The sequence below is a fragment of the Plectropomus leopardus genome, chromosome 16, assembly GCF_026936395.1.
Source record: "Plectropomus leopardus strain MGB_pleo_1.0 chromosome 16, ASM2693639v1, whole genome shotgun sequence".
NCBI classification, from domain to species: Eukaryota; Metazoa; Chordata; class Actinopteri; order Perciformes; family Serranidae; genus Plectropomus; species Plectropomus leopardus.
The window spans coordinates 32,492,175-32,507,905 of NC_142191.1; the positions used below are offsets into that span (position 1 = coordinate 32,492,175).

The 15,731-nt window shown below is 37.0% G+C and overlaps 4 protein-coding genes across 4 annotated transcripts; 3 read left to right on the plus strand and 1 right to left on the minus strand.

Moving 5' to 3' along the window:
• The first annotated feature begins 4,038 nt into the window (after positions 1-4,038).
• On the plus strand, positions 4,039-5,013 carry LOC148186960 (trace amine-associated receptor 1-like). The gene has a single exon (XM_088089390.1). The coding sequence runs from the start codon at positions 4,039-4,041 to the stop codon at positions 5,011-5,013; it is 975 nt and encodes a 324-aa protein (XP_087945516.1).
• Positions 5,014-7,068: 2,055 nt separating this feature from the next.
• On the minus strand, positions 7,069-7,698 carry LOC148186961 (general transcription factor II-I repeat domain-containing protein 2B-like). Its single transcript, XM_088089758.1, has one exon. It carries the CDS (start codon positions 7,696-7,698, stop codon positions 7,069-7,071), a length of 630 nt encoding a protein of 209 aa, XP_087945884.1.
• Positions 7,699-9,526: 1,828 nt separating this feature from the next.
• Positions 9,527-10,501, plus strand: LOC148186962 (trace amine-associated receptor 1-like). Its single transcript, XM_088089759.1, has one exon. It carries the CDS (start codon positions 9,527-9,529, stop codon positions 10,499-10,501), a length of 975 nt encoding a protein of 324 aa, XP_087945885.1.
• A 3,469-nt stretch (positions 10,502-13,970) lies between these two features.
• On the plus strand, positions 13,971-14,945 carry LOC148186963 (trace amine-associated receptor 1-like). Its single transcript, XM_088089405.1, has one exon. The coding sequence runs from the start codon at positions 13,971-13,973 to the stop codon at positions 14,943-14,945; it is 975 nt and encodes a 324-aa protein (XP_087945531.1).
• Positions 14,946-15,731: the final 786 nt, after the last annotated feature.

Below are 15,731 nucleotides of genomic sequence, written 5' to 3' on the forward strand. Positions count from 1 at the left end.
TTGGAGAATTATAACAAAATGTGTTACATTTTCCATTGTTACATAATCTGTACCCTGGTTTACTGAAGAAACGTGCTTAAACAGACCTGCAGAAGAAAAGAACACAAATATTTTCGAGATTACATTACATTGCAATATATTAATTTAGTTTACACTTTTGTACAAAGCAGTTTTAGTTAATACATCCCCCAACCTCAAACAGACAGGAATCAATCAAGTGCATTAACTTCATAGATAGAAGATAAAGATTATATCATTTTATGGTCCAAGGGTCAGTCTGAGCAGATGCACTTTCAGACTGCAACAGATAATGTAAAGAGTTTGTGTTGACCAAATTACAACGGGGAGTTTGTTTCTCAGTTTAAGAGTCGGGACAGCAAACAGTTGCAACTTTGTAGAGCCGTACCCATGCCCCTTTGTAGTTCGGGAGTCGCCTGCCTATTAGCACTAGTAAAGTGCAGTGGACAAGCTGGGGTGTATGGTTTGATCATGTTACTGGACTTATGATGAGCTTTAGCAGTTCACAGCACAAAAGGCAAATGCAAATGTCTTGAATCAGATTGAGCAGGCTCAAGGAGTCAGTAGAGGGTACGGAAGAGCAGAGCAGTGTGAGGAAACTTGGGTAGGTTGAAGACCAGTCAGGCCACTGCATTCTGGATAAACTGCAGAGGTTGGATGGCACACGCAGCCACATCAGTCAGTTTTTATCAGCCAGTCTGAGGGTGCAGTTAGTGAAGCTGTTGAGAAAGGTGTTTTAAACAGAGTGACCCACCACTTTGGGGCAGCATCCCAGGAAACATAGTATCCTGGCTTTCAGCTGAACTGAGAGGCCGCTTAAGCAGACTGAGCATCCATACTGCAGGACATTTTGTATGCTTGAGCAATAGAAGACACTGAGGCTTTTCTTGCTGGCTCCAAATGTAAATCCTCTGTAGAACGTGACTGCAGATTAATTTCACATGGTAAGACCAGGACACGCACTGTCTACAAGTACCCTAGGTATTTGAATGATGTTGTTTTATGGGTTGATTGTGAATTATAACAGGAGCAATATAACTGTCTTGTGTGGCTCCGAAGATGACATCTTGTGTCGAGAATAAGAGCGTTCTGGTCACACCACTGAACCATTTTAAACATATGGACAATTAGTGAGCAAAGACAAGATTGTTTTCGAGCAAACGTGCGAGTTGCCAGCTGAGCAGGGCCTGAGATGGTTTGTCTGGTGGCAAAACATAATAGCTCAGTGAAGACACCTTCAACTGTTTAAAAAAGAAATGGAAGAGGAGAGAAAGATCTGTAATTCTTTACATTGGAAGGGTTGAGTGTGAGTTCCTGTAAAAGGACTCTAGCTGCATTTGTGTTTGGAAAACCAGTTTTCAAAGAGATATTGATGAAGTGGGAGAGGACAGAAAATAGGTTTGGGGCGACTGGCTGGTGAAGTTGAGTGGAGATAGAGTCAAGAGGGCTTCCTCACTGTTTAAAACCTTGCAACATTTTAAGATACATTCTCACTATGTTTCTTTCCCTACACCTAAACACAGTAACTTTACTTGCCTAAACCCAACCTTCATAACTTTTGATTAGTTGCATAACTTAACATTAATATTATAATGTTATTTGTTGGGCACATGTTAGTCTTGTGGGAATACAGACGATCCAAAGGATACCAGGATCACTATTACATCCATCCCCTGTATAACCAAAGTGAGAGCTTTGATAGCATACTCAGCGCCAAGTAAAACACATCTCCAGTGGGTGTTGGCTTGCACCATGGTTGTCCCTTGTCACCCATGCTTTTTGTGACATTCATGGACAGGATCTTAAGGCACATCTCGGGGGAGGAAGGGGGACTTTAGAATTGCGTCTTTGCTCTTTACACATGATGTGCCAAATACCAAATAGCTAAAAGCAACATTCTGCATATACTATACAGCATTTCATAGCCAAAAAATGAATCATTTAAATTTCACATGTTCGATGAAATTCTTAACAACAGATTATTCGATCGCTGATTAATTATCATCCCTAACATGAACAAAACATAATTAACTAATAAAGGCTTTCGTTTTATTAGGGTCAAGCACCGACTGTAAGCGATTGCCAAAACCCTATTGAAACTACATTTTTATTCTTACCTGAAACAAATTGCTTTTTAAAGGCTTGGGTTATTTAAAACTCATGAAACTTTGCGCACATTTCAGAACTGCTGAAAAATTTTAAAATTTAATTAACATAATTATTTTTATGTGAGATTAAATAACTCAGGAGTGCTCCCTATAAAATTTTTTACAAAGCGGTCCCCACTGTCTATTTTGCCAAAATGCACAAACACTATTAGGCACATGTAATATGTAATATAGAAGATACACAAAAAGCCTCTTGGTGGAAGTCAGCCATTTTGAATATACTGTGAAATATCTGTGCATTTGTAGCCATTTACAAGGGTTACACTTTAAGGATTTCCCCCCTTAGATTTGACCCAAAACCAAAAATTAAAACATTCTAAAAAATGTTAAAAAGCGTCCAAAAGGGAGTAGGTAAAAGTAAAACATATATGTCTCTACCCCTTTCTCATTTTTTTCTTCAAACTCATATTATTTCAACAAATTCCCCAATTTATTTACAACTATTGTACAAGCAACCGTCCCCCGTTAACTTACCATCCTATTAAATAAATAAATAACTATCCAAGGTTCATTTACAAACCAAAATATTCCTCAGTGTTGCAAAATCAATAGAAACACCCCAATCTTTCCTCATCCATGTACCTGCCAAAATATAGTTTTTGTATATTTAAAAAAAAAATTGATTCATGTTCATTAACATTATCACTCATCATCTATACCTGTGTCTCTATATTGTGGTTTCCAAACAACATTAATTTAATTTTGTTAAAATTCAATAATGACTTTTTTATGCTAAACCACTGTTGTAATTTTCTCATTTCTGTTGTGATGTCCTCCAAAAGCTGCTGTAAATTTTCCCCAGAGCAAAGTACATTGGTATCATCTGGAAATAAAACACATTTCAATTTCTTGGATACCACTCATATATCTTTTATGTACAAAAAACAAACAAAGAAACAAACAAAAACAGTTGTGGACCTAATACCGACCCCTGTGGCATCCCAACAGTCATGTCTAGGCACGTTGATATGTAATCACCCATTTGCACAAACTGCTGCCTGTTTTTCATGTAGCATTTTGACCATTCAAACACAACCCCTCTTATACCATATTTTTCCAGTTTTTGGATTAACATGTCATGGTTTATGGTTTAAACCTCTTTTTAAAAAATCGATTAAAAGAAACTCCTGCTACATACTTCTTCATTAAAACATCCAGTAACTTATTCTATTAACACAATTGGTGCCAGTGTTGATCTATATGCTATATGCTATGCTATGCTATGCTATATATATAACTGTATTGACTGTCTGATAGTAAATTATGCTTTTCAAAGAAATTATCCAACCTTCTGATAAACCGGTTTGCTAATATTTTAGAGAACTGGGAGAGTAATGATACAGTCCTGTAGTTGGTAAAATGCTGTTTGTCCCCGGCTTTATAAATAACTTATGAAATTGTATTTTTGTATTTGCACCCCCATCCATTCATGTAGGCTGTGCTGTTTAACATTTGTTCTCTAACGTTCTTAATTTTGGTTATGTCATAAGGGGGGCAGGGGAGGGGCTACATTAGTTTCTGAAATTTTGTTTTTATTCTGTAAATCTTTATCTATTATGATTATTATCACAATGAAAACACATTTGATTGGACGATAAGAGAATGCATTCATTATGGTAATGAGATAGAGGTTGACAAAAAGGTCGTGCACTGTGGCAGAATAATGGGGAACACCCATCAGCTCTGATAAGGGGACCATCTTCAGTGTTTAAAACGTATGACAGACAAAAGTCTCTTGTAGTTTTGTATTGACAGATTAAAATTCAAAAACATTTTAAGATAAACATGCATCTTTTATACTTTGAAGACTGTCAATTCATAGTGGAAAACTGATTTACAGGAATGAAGAAACATGGCCCCAGATGTCATTGTTAACCATGCTGATGTGCATCCCTGTTATGAAAAATATAATGTTTCTTACATAATGACAAGCACTCTTTCTACCAAATGTGTTTTATTATATATTTTTCTTGGCTTGTTGTCTGTTGTCACAGTATGTGGAAACCTTCTTGTAATAATCTCCATCATTTACTTCAAACAGCTCCACACTCCTACAAACTTTCTCATCCTCTCTCTGGCTGTGGCTGACCTGCTTGTTGGGGTTGTAGTTTTTCCTTTCAGCATGGCGTTCTCTCTTAGCTCGTGTTTGTATTATGAACATTTATTTTGCAAAGTGCGAGACAGCTTTGATGCAACACTGAGCACAGCTTCAATTATGAATTTATGTTGCATATCTATTGACAGATATTATGCAGTGTGTCAGCCTCTGACATACAGAACTAAGATAAATGTTAACATTGTTGTGGTCATGATCCTCATCAATTGGAGTGTTTCTGTTCTAGTTGCCATTGGCTTTATAATTCCGGGATTAAATCTTACAAAATGTCAGGAAAATTGTTTTATTGATGCTCTACTTGCAAACATTTTGGGACCCATTTTTTCCTTTTACCTGCCAGTGATCATAATGCTCTGTATCTACCTAAAGATTTTCCTTGTGGCACAGAGACAGGCACGCAGCATCCAGAACACAAAGTCTGGAGCAACTGTCAGTAAGATGGAGAGAAAGGCCACCAAAACTCTGGCTGTTGTGATGGGAGTTTTCCTTTTCTGCTGGACTCCTTTTTTTCTTTGTTTTACTTTTCAGCTTTTAGATAATGTCTCAGTGCCAGTTCCTCTGATTGAAACTCTGAACTGGCTTGCACTGTCAAACTCAATGCTCAATCCATTTATTTATGCTTTTTTCTACAGCTGGTTCAGATCAGCTTTCAGGATTATCATTTCTGGGAAAATATTTCAAGGTAATTATGCCAACACTAAACTGCTGTGACATATAGTCTGGAGTGCTGAAATAGTCAACAGTCGAGTCAGTACAGAAATAAAATTGGCACAGTAAGTATCAAGCATGCGTCATTACACTCTGCGAACTGTATCTCAGCATCATGTTTTCTGTTTTTTTGTGTTTTTGTTGTACATCATGTAATATAAATGTTAATTTGGCAAACATTAACAGTTGGTAGTTATCTAACGTTACTGTGGATTGTAGCAATGTTTGATGAGCGAGGAAATCCTGTCTGACCGGCATCATCGCTCATTAAATACCTGAGCAAAATCCTGCCTGATGCAAAAGTCTACTACCTGCAGCCCAGGAGGGGAGCAGCTGTCATAGACAGGTTTTGGTAAACTGCAGTTCACTGGAGTAAACCAGCTGTCACAGATGTTACAAGGATGTGCAGTGAGGCAGGGACATACTCGTCTGACACTAACCACAGGCTGAGAGACACTAACACACACACACACACGCACACACACACATGCTGTCTGATACAGGTTGTGATTATCTTCGGCACCCAGCTCATGGACTCCGCCTACGGACTTGTGCCTGTGACCAAATCGTAGCTGCGAAAATATACAGTACAATAGCACGAGTGTGATATTGCTTTATTATAGTTTAGACCTAATTTGCATCTGCAGTCCCTCAGCAGGTCAGAAGAAATACACAGCACAAAGATATGACAATATGGAGTTGTACAAAAGGTAAAAAAGAATTACAGAAGTCGAAAACTACACACAATAGCACACGATATAAGGTGATACCAAGGGAAGACACAAGACAGACATGAAGCTACACAAAAGCACATCAATATACAAGACACAAAAAAAGCTACACACAACAGTGCATCACAAATGAATGCCTGTCAAATTAAAACCAAGTTATAAAGTAAAGAGATTAAGGTCAGTGAGCGCAGAGCTGAGCAACTTACTATTACTTACTAATAACTATCCAAGGTTCATTGACAAACCAAAATATTCCTCAGTGTTGCAAAATCAGTAGAAACACCCCAATCTTTCCTCATCTATATACTTGACAAAATTTATTTTTTGTATATTTAAAAAAAAATTAATTCATGTTCGTGCATTGTTTCAAACCATCACCCAACCCATTCCACATTTTTTTTTTTTAATTAAATTCTACCCTAAAATTAGCTGTCCACCTGAATAATAAAATGACTATTTCATTGAACAATGAAAAAATATGAATATATGCAAAATAATAGGCAATGGAAATATTTATCATACTTGGTGAATGTGATTTCTGCTCCTGGACCTCAGCGCACAGCGTCTGGACATCAGGGCTGTATGACGTCACCTTCATCTTTACACAGGATCGTAAGCTGTCATCTGTGAGGCGTGTGCGGTGTTTGTTTTTAATAAAGTTCATGTTGGAGAACACCTGCTCACATACATATGTGGATCCAAAGATCGACAGGACTCCAAGCGAATACTTTTTCATGTTCACATAAATGTCAGGGATAGCATTCCACGTTTCGAACACAAGTTTGTCAGGTTTGGGGAGGTTTTCAATATCGCTCCATTTGTGATTCTGAGCAAGAACGGCCTTCTGACGAGCAACATCTTCAAGATCAGTTGTCAAGCGTTTAAACTTGGACACCCATATGTCTTTGTCGGCTATGTCGGCCAGTTCCATCTCAAGATCAGGTTGACTCACACCTGCCAATGCAGTCGTATTCAGTTGGGATGGATCGATGTTTAGGGGAATGACAGGGAAGGATAATGTGTTTTTTTTCTCTCTGAACTCACAGAACCGTTTCCCAAACGATGTTTGCATTGCGATGATTGCAGAGTGTAAATACTCCGAATTTATCATGTTGTGAGCTTGTTTGAACTCCCTCAAATTGGGGAAGTGAGACAGTGTACCTCTCTGTATATCTCTGGCAAGCACTGTCAACTTGCGCTCGAAAGCCAAAACCTCCTCCAGCATGTGCAGGGCTGTGCGTCCTTTCCCCTGAAGAGCTGTGTTCAGCGTGTTCAGGTGCGCTGTCATGTCTACCATGAAGTGTAGTTTTTCCAGCCACTCAGGCTGTTACAGTTCAGGAAAGGTGAGCCCTTTGCTGCCCAGGAAAGTTTTCACTTCTTCCAGACACGCGGCAAAGCGTTTCAGCACCTCGCCTCTGGACAGCCACCGAACTTTGTTGTGCAGCAGATCAGAATATATGCTTTCCACCTCGTCCAGGAACAAACGGAACTGACGGTGATTTAAACCTTTTGCCATTATTTTATTAACAATCTGAATGACAACATTCATTACTTCTGTGCATTCTGGAGGAAATGCTTGAGCACACAGTGCCTCTTGATGCAGGATGCAGTGAAAAGTCAGCAGCTTTCTGTCCAGCGACTTCTGCATTAAAACCACAAAGCCCTTCTGTGCTCCTGTCATACACGATGCCCCATCAGTAGCCACTGACACCAGGTGGCTGGTGTTTATTCCTTTGGCTCTTAAACAACTCAAGACAGCCTCACAGATGTCCTCCCCCCATGTTTGGCCTTTTAGTGGTATCAGCTCAATCATTTCTTCCTGTGGCCCAGCAGAGTTTACATAAAACAGCGCTATTTGTTCAATATCACCTTTGTCTTTAGATTCATCACAGGCAATTGAGTACGCCACAGCTGAATTGAAGTCTTTAATTTGCTGTCTCGTGATGTCTTCTGCCATTTTTATGGTTCTGTCTTTGACAGTCTTTGCAGAGAGGGGCATATCCCTGATTTTCTGCACAATTTCACTCTTGTTTTTAAAGTCTGTGAATAGATGTTCAGAAATCTTAATGAATGATTTTTTTATATATTCTCCGTCTGTGAACGGCTTCCCGTGCCTGACTATTTCCTGAGCGGCCACAAAACTAGCATATGTAGTTGAATTAGCAGACTTCATCCACTTCTTGAAATGATTTTTGCTCAGATCAACCTTACGCATCAGTTCCAAAACGGCTTTTTTCCTCTCATCTCGATCTGGATATTTTTGAGCAAAGGCTGCGTGTTTATTCTGGAAATGTCTTGCCACATTTGACTTTTTGTTGTTTGCAAGTTTCTCGTTACATATTAAGCATACTGGTAAACCAGTCTTGTCAGCAGTGAAAGCAAATGAATCTGCTCACGTAGCATTAAACATTCTGTTTTCTTCAGACACTTTTCTTATCTTAGAATTCTCCATAGTTGGCCTACCTGGGGTCGAAAAGTTCAAGAAATCACATGCTGGCGGGTGTTGCACATTGGCGGTTGTGATGCATATTAAGAGCGACAAAAATCTTTAACATGTTTTATTTAGATTTTACAAGATCACTTTAACCTTCAAATTTAGAATTACATTATAAAAACTAACGATAAAATACATTTTAATGAAATATTCATTTTATAAATATTTATATTTTCCAAAGCCAGAGAGAGCCGCAGCAGAGGGATGAAAGAGCCACATGCGGCTCTGGTTGCCGACCCCTGCCCCAGAGCAAAGTACATTGGTATCATCTGGGAATAAAACACATTTCAATTCCTTGGATACCACTTGTATATCTTTTATGTACAAAAAACAAACAAAGAAACAAACAAAAACAGTGGTGGACCTAATACCGGCCCCTGTGGCATCCCAACAGTCATGTCTAGGCACGTTGATATGTAATCACCCATTTGCACAAACTGCTGCCTGTTTTTCATGTAGCTTTTCGACCATTCCAACACAACCCCTCTTATACCATATTTTTCCAGTTTTTGGATTAACATGTCATGGTTTATGGTTTAAAACGCTTTTTAAAAAGTTGATTCAAAGAAACTCCTGCTACATAATTCTTCATTAAAACATCCAGTAACTTATTCTATTAACACAATTGGTGCCAGTGTTGATCTATATGCTATATGCTATGCTATGCTATATATATAACTGTATTGACTGTCTGATAGTAAATTATGCTTTTCAAAGAAATTATCCAACCTTCTGATAAACCGGTTTGCTAATATTTTAGAGAACTGGGAGAGTAATGATACAGTCCTGTAGTTGGTAAAATGCTGTTTGTCCCCGGCTTTATAAATAACTTATAAAATTGTATTTTTGTATTTGCACCCCATCCATTCATGTAGGCTGTGCTGTTTAACATTTGTTCTCTAACGTTCTTAATTTTGGTTATGTCATAAGGGGGGCAGGGGAGGGGCTACATTAGTTTCTGAAATTTTGTTTTTATTCTGTAAATCTTTATCTATTATGATTATTATCACAATGAAAACACATTTGATTGGACGATAAGAGAATGCATTCATTATGGTAATGAGATAGAGGTTGACAAAAAGGTCGTGCACTGTGGCAGAATAACAGGGAACACCCATCAGCTCTGATAAGGGGACCATCTTCAGTGTTTAAAACGTATGACAGACAAAAGTCTCTTGTAGTTTTGTATTGACAGATTAAAATTCAAAAACATTTTAAGATAAACATGCATCTTTTATACTTTGAAGACTGCTATTCATAGTGGAAAACTGATTTACAGGAATGAAGAAACATGGCCCCAGATGTCATTGGTAACCATGCTGATGTGCATCCCTGTTATGAAAAATATAATGTTACTTACATAATGACAACCACTCTTTCTACCAAATGTGTTTTATTACATATTTTTCTTGGCTTGTTGTCTGTTGTCACAGTATGTGGAAACCTTCTTGTAATAATCTCCATCATTTACTTCAAACAGCTCCACACTCCTACAAACTTTCTCATCCTCTCTCTGGCTGTGGCTGACCTGCTTGTTGGGGTTGTAGTTTTTCCTTTCAGCATGGCGTTCTCTCTTAGCTCGTGTTTGTATTATGAACATTTATTTTGCAAAGTGCGAGACAGCTTTGATATAACACTGAGCACAGCTTCCATTCTGAATTTATGTTGCATATCTATTGACAGATATTATGCAGTGTGTCAGCCTCTGACATACAGAACTAAGATAAATGGTCATGTTGTTGTGATCATGATTCTGGTCAGCTGGAGTGTTTCTGCTGTGGTTGCAGTTGACCATACAATGACAAGATTATACCAAGGTAAATGTAAAGGAAAGTGTTTCATTCATGTTTTACTAGTAAATACAATAGGAGCTATTCTCTCCTTTTACCTGCCAGTGATTATAATGCTCTGTATCTACCTAAAGATTTTCCTTGTGGCACAGAGACAGGCACGCAGCATCCAGAACACAAAGTCTGGAGCAACTGTCAGTAAGATGGAGAGAAAGGCCACCAAAACTCTGGCTATTGTTTTAGGAGTTTTTCTCCTCTGTTGGACTCCTTTCTTTCTTTGTATCACCGTTCTGCCGTTCATTAATGATTCAGTGCCGATTCCACTGATTGAAACTCTGAACTGGCTTACACTGTCAAATTCAATGCTCAATCCATTTATTTATGCGTTCTTCTACAGCTGGTTCAGATCAGCTTTCAGGATCATCATTTCTGGAAAAATATTTCGCGGTGATTATACAAATTCAAAACTGCTTTGACTTGTAATAATTACTGATAACGTGTATACTAGTGGATGGCACAACTGAAATGATTTTCTTAACACTGTCATGTATCTTATAAATTGAACAAAGTGTACATTCATGAAAACATGATAAAAAAAATCACGAAGAAGCATTGTGTTTCAAAACAAAAGTAACAAGCATAAACAACTAAACAAAGTGAGTTAATTAAAACAAGAGTTTTATATAATACTTGGAGCAAAATCACTTCTCTTGTAATAATTAGCGGAGTGGCCGGCCTCTGAGCGACTGAGCGTACATCGCTCCACATCGCTCTCATGCTCTGCTCAGAGAACTCTTCACTGTGCTTGAGTGTAGATGTCAGACTTCTCTCCATGCCAAAATAATAGAATAAAGACACATATTGGTTGGTATATTATATTGCCTCTGATTGTTTTCTTTTTAACCAAATTCTTCTCATCTCCACATAAATGAGACACAACTGGAAGGTTTTTTCACCTGCACCACCAGCTTTGTCAGAATTTCCTTCATAACTTTACCATGGCACAGTGCATTGGCCTGGCTGACACTACCAAGTACTTATTGATGTGTTTTAGTTACTTTCAGGATTGCTAACTCTTTTTCAATGAAGGATGATGTCATTCACTCACTTGTATATTGCTACATTTGTTGAATAAGACTCAATAGAAAATCGATTAAACATTTGAATGTTGAGAGAACTATGGTGATTGTGCTATTGTGCAAAACTTTCGCACTTCAATCGACAAGAGTGTCATCGTAACCATAGGAACTCACTATGACTTAACTTCCAAAGCACTTAGCATCTTCTCTCCTCCTGCTTGTCTCACACCTGCTGCATGGCACCAGATGGGGGGGGGGCTGCACTGATGGAACAACAACTATGAACTGTGGTTACTATGAGCAGCACGCATGGGAATTAATTGAAATATAATATATTTTTCTTTTCCTGAATGAGTATCTACATTAAATTGGTTAATAGTCACTTGTAGAAAAAAATCACTAAGAGCAACAAAGTGACCAAGTTGGCAACACTGGGCACTTTGATAATTAGACTTTCACTACTAAATAAGGTTGCAACTTGTTAGCACTTTCCTTAATTGATTAATTGATAAAACAATTGGTTAATCAATTAATTGTTATGTGGAAAAAAAAAAAAACTTTGCTTATGTCAAACAATACCAAATACCTCAAAGCAACATTGTGCATATACTATACAGCATTTCATAGCCGAAAAATTAATCATTTAAATTTCACACATTCGATGAAATTCTTAAAAACAGATTATTCGATCGCTGATTAATTATCATCCCTAACATGAACAAAACAAAATTAACTAATAAAGGCTTTCGTTTTATTAGGGTCAAGCACCGACTGTAAGCGATTGCCAAAACCCTATTGAAACTACATTTTTATTCTTACCTGAAACAAATTGCTTTTTAAAGGCTTGGGTTATTTAAAACTCATGAAACTTTGCGCACATGTCAGAACTGCTGAAAAATTTTAAAATTTAATTAACATAATTATTTTTATGTGAGATTAAATAACTCAGGAGTGGTCCCTATAAAATTTTATACAAAGCGCCCCCACTGTCTATTTTAACAAAATGCACAAACACTATTAGGCACATGTAATATGTAATATAGAAGATACACAAAAGCCTCTTGGTGGAAGTCAGTCATTTTGAATATACTGTGAAATATCTGTGCATTTTTAGCCATTTACAAGGGTTACACTTTAAGGAATTCCTCCTCGAGATTTGACCCAATTTACTTCAAATTTTGCCCGTACCATCTTACGATCCTTGACATGAAAAGCCACTCAAAGCTTGGGTGTCCCATGAACCGCGTGACCATGGTGTAACATCAAACTTCCACGTTTTTTACTTACTTATTTATTAATGAATGAATGAATTGCTTTATTTCCAACCAAAAATTAAAACATTCTAAAAAATGTTAAAAAGCGTCCAAAAGGGAGTAGGTAAAAGTAAAACATATATGTCTCTACCCCTTTCTCATTTTTTTCTTCAAACTCATATTATTTCAACAAATTCCCCAATTTATTTACAACTATTGTACAAGCAACCATCCCCCGTTAACTTACCATCCTATTAAATAAATAAATAACTATCCAAGGTTCATTTACAAACCAAAATATTCCTCAGTGTTGCAAAATCAATAGAAACACCCCAATCTTTCCTCATCCATGTACCTGCCAAAATATAGTTTTGTATATTTAAAAAAAAAATTGATTCATGTTCATTAACATTATCACTCATCATCTATACCTGTGTCTCTATATTGTGGTTTCCAAACAACATTAATTTAATTTTGTTAAAATTCAATAATGACTTTTTTATGCTAAACCACTGTTGTAATTTTCTCATTTCTGTTGTGATGTCCTCCAAAAACTGCTGTAAATTTTCCCCAGAGCAAAGTACATTGGTATCATCTGGAAATAATACACATTTCAATTTCTTGGATACCACTCATATATCTTTTATGTACAAAAAACAAACAAAGAAACAAACAAAAACAGTTGTGGACCTAATACCGACCCCTGTGGCATCCCAACAGTCATGTCTAGGCACGTTGATATGTAATCACCCATTTGCACAAACTGCTGCCTGTTTTTCATGTAGCTTTTCGACCATTCCAACACAACCCCTCTTATACCATATTTTTCCAGTTTTTGGATTAACATGTCATGGTTTATGGTTTAAACCTCTTTTTAAAAAATCGATTAAAAGAAACTCCTGCTACATACTTCTTCATTAAAACATCCAGTAACTTATTCTATTAACACAATTGGTGCCAGTGTTGATCTATATGCTATATGCTATGCTATGCTATGCTATATATATAACTGTATTGACTGTCTGATAGTAAATTATGCTTTTCAAAGAAATTATCCAACCTTCTGATAAACCGGTTTGCTAATATTTTAGAGAAATGATACAGGCCTGTAGTTGGTAAAATGCTGTTTGTCCCCGGCTTTATAAATAACTTATGAAATTGTATTTTTGTATTTGCACCCCCATCCATTCATGTAGGCTGTGCTGTTTAACATTTGTTCTCTAACGTTCTTAATTTTGGTTATGTCATAACGGGGGCAGGGGAGGGGCTACATTAGTTCCTGAAATTTTGTTTTTATTCTGTAAATCTTTATCTATTATGATTATTATCACAATGAAAACACATTTGATTGGACGATAAGTGAATGCATTCATTATGGTAATGAGATAGAGGTTGACAAAAAGGTCGTGCACTGTGGCAGAATAACAGGGAACACCCATCAGCTCTGATAAGGGGACCATCTTCAGTGTTTAAAACGTATGACAGACAAAAGTCTCTTGTAGTTTTGTATTGACAGATTAAAATTCAAAAACATTTTAAGATAAACATGCATCTTTTATACTTTGAAGACTGTTGATTCATAGTGGAAAACTGATTTACAGGAATGAAGAAACATGGCCCCAGATGTCATTGGTAACCATGCTGATGTGCATCCCTGTTATGAAAAATATAATGTTTCTTACATAATGACAACCACTCTTTCTATCAAATGTGTTTTATTACATATTTTTCTTGGCTTGTTGTCTGTTGTCACAGTATGTGGAAACCTTCTTGTAATAATCTCCATCATTTACTTCAAACAGCTCCACACTCCTACAAACTTTCTCATCCTCTCTCTGGCTGTGGCTGACCTGCTTGTTGGGGTTGTAGTTTTTCCTTTCAGCATGGCGTTCTCTCTTAGCTCGTGTTTGTATTATGAACATTTATTTTGCAAAGTGCGAGACAGCTTTGATATAACACTGAGCATAGCTTCCATTCTGAATTTATGTTGCATATCTATTGACAGATATTATGCAGTGTGTCAGCCTCTGACATACAGAACTAAGATAAATGGTCATGTTGTTGTGATAATGATTCTGGTCAGCTGGAGTGTTTCTGCTGTGGTTGCAGTTGACCATACAGTGACAAGATTATACCAAGATAAATGTAAAGGAAAGTGTTTCATTCATGTTTTACTAGTAAATACAATAGGAGCTATTCTCTCCTTTTACCTGCCAGTGATCATAATGCTCTGTATCTACCTAAAGATTTTCCTTGTGGCACAGAGACAGGCACGCAGCATCCAGAACACAAAGTCTGGAGCAACTGTCAGTAAGATGGAGAAAAAGGCTACAATAACTTTGGCTATCATTATGGGAGTCTTTCTGATGTGCTGGACTCCTTTGTTTTTCTTTATGACTCTGAATGCTTTTAGTACTGATACTGTTTCACTTTTAATGTTGGAATCTCTGAACTGGCTTGCACTCTCCAATTCAATGCTCAATCCTTTTATTTATGCTTTCTTTTACAGCTGGTTCAGATCAGCTTTCAGGATCATAATTTCTGGGAAAATATTTAAGGGTGATTTTGCTGGCTCAAAACTACTTTGACATATTCTCTGGAGTGCTGAAAATAAATCTGTCCATCACTATGTTAGGCTGACATTTGTTTAACTGTACATTAAATTCTACTGGCCACCAGATTTCCACATTTTGTAATTGAACCGAAAAAAAAAAAAAAAAGTAAATTAAATGTAAAATAATATGGACTTTTCTTGGCTTTGTTTTAACTTGCCCTTGGCACCAACTTAACTGTCCACCAACTCAAGTACAAAACTCACTGAACACTTTGTGGTCTGTATGTCCCTTTGGAACAGCAGCTGTTATTAGCCTGTCATCACACAATAGTGGTTGGAGTTGCTATGTATGAAAGGTTATTAATTCCTTGGTTACTCAAAACATACTGGATGGATGTTTTTATCCATTATTTTTTTCACAGTTAAACTAAATTAAATTTCCCAAATATTTAATTAGACCCTTGTGACCTGGCCCCTTAAGCGTTGCAGGTAACTCTTGTCTTTGTCTAAATAGTCACAATAAAGCAGTAACATTATCAGCTTATATTATATCTTACATGAGAAGCCAAACTCTAGTACTTTGTGTACAAAGCGTAAACTAATTCATAATTGCAATGAACCTTTGACAGGACTCTCAAAAAAGACCCTCAAAAGGCTTTAGCTTGTTGTAAATTAATCTGACAGTTCTCACAAGGACTAAAGACTCTCCTTCATAAGTTCTTTTTTTTAACTTTAGAAAGGAACCTGAAATGCCACGTTGTATGAAAATGTGATATAAATGAAGTTGCATTGCCTCACAAGACAGGGAGAAGTTATATCT

Bases quoted from the DNA above. Each gene is read 5' to 3' on its own strand.
- LOC148186960 (XM_088089390.1), top strand. From the start codon at position 4,039: ATGGCCCCAGATGTCATTGTTAACCATGCTGATGTGCATCCCTGTTAT.
- LOC148186961 (XM_088089758.1), bottom strand. From the start codon at position 7,698: ATGGCAGAAGACATCACGAGACAGCAAATTAAAGACTTCAATTCAGCT.
- LOC148186962 (XM_088089759.1), top strand. From the start codon at position 9,527: ATGGCCCCAGATGTCATTGGTAACCATGCTGATGTGCATCCCTGTTAT.
- LOC148186963 (XM_088089405.1), top strand. From the start codon at position 13,971: ATGGCCCCAGATGTCATTGGTAACCATGCTGATGTGCATCCCTGTTAT.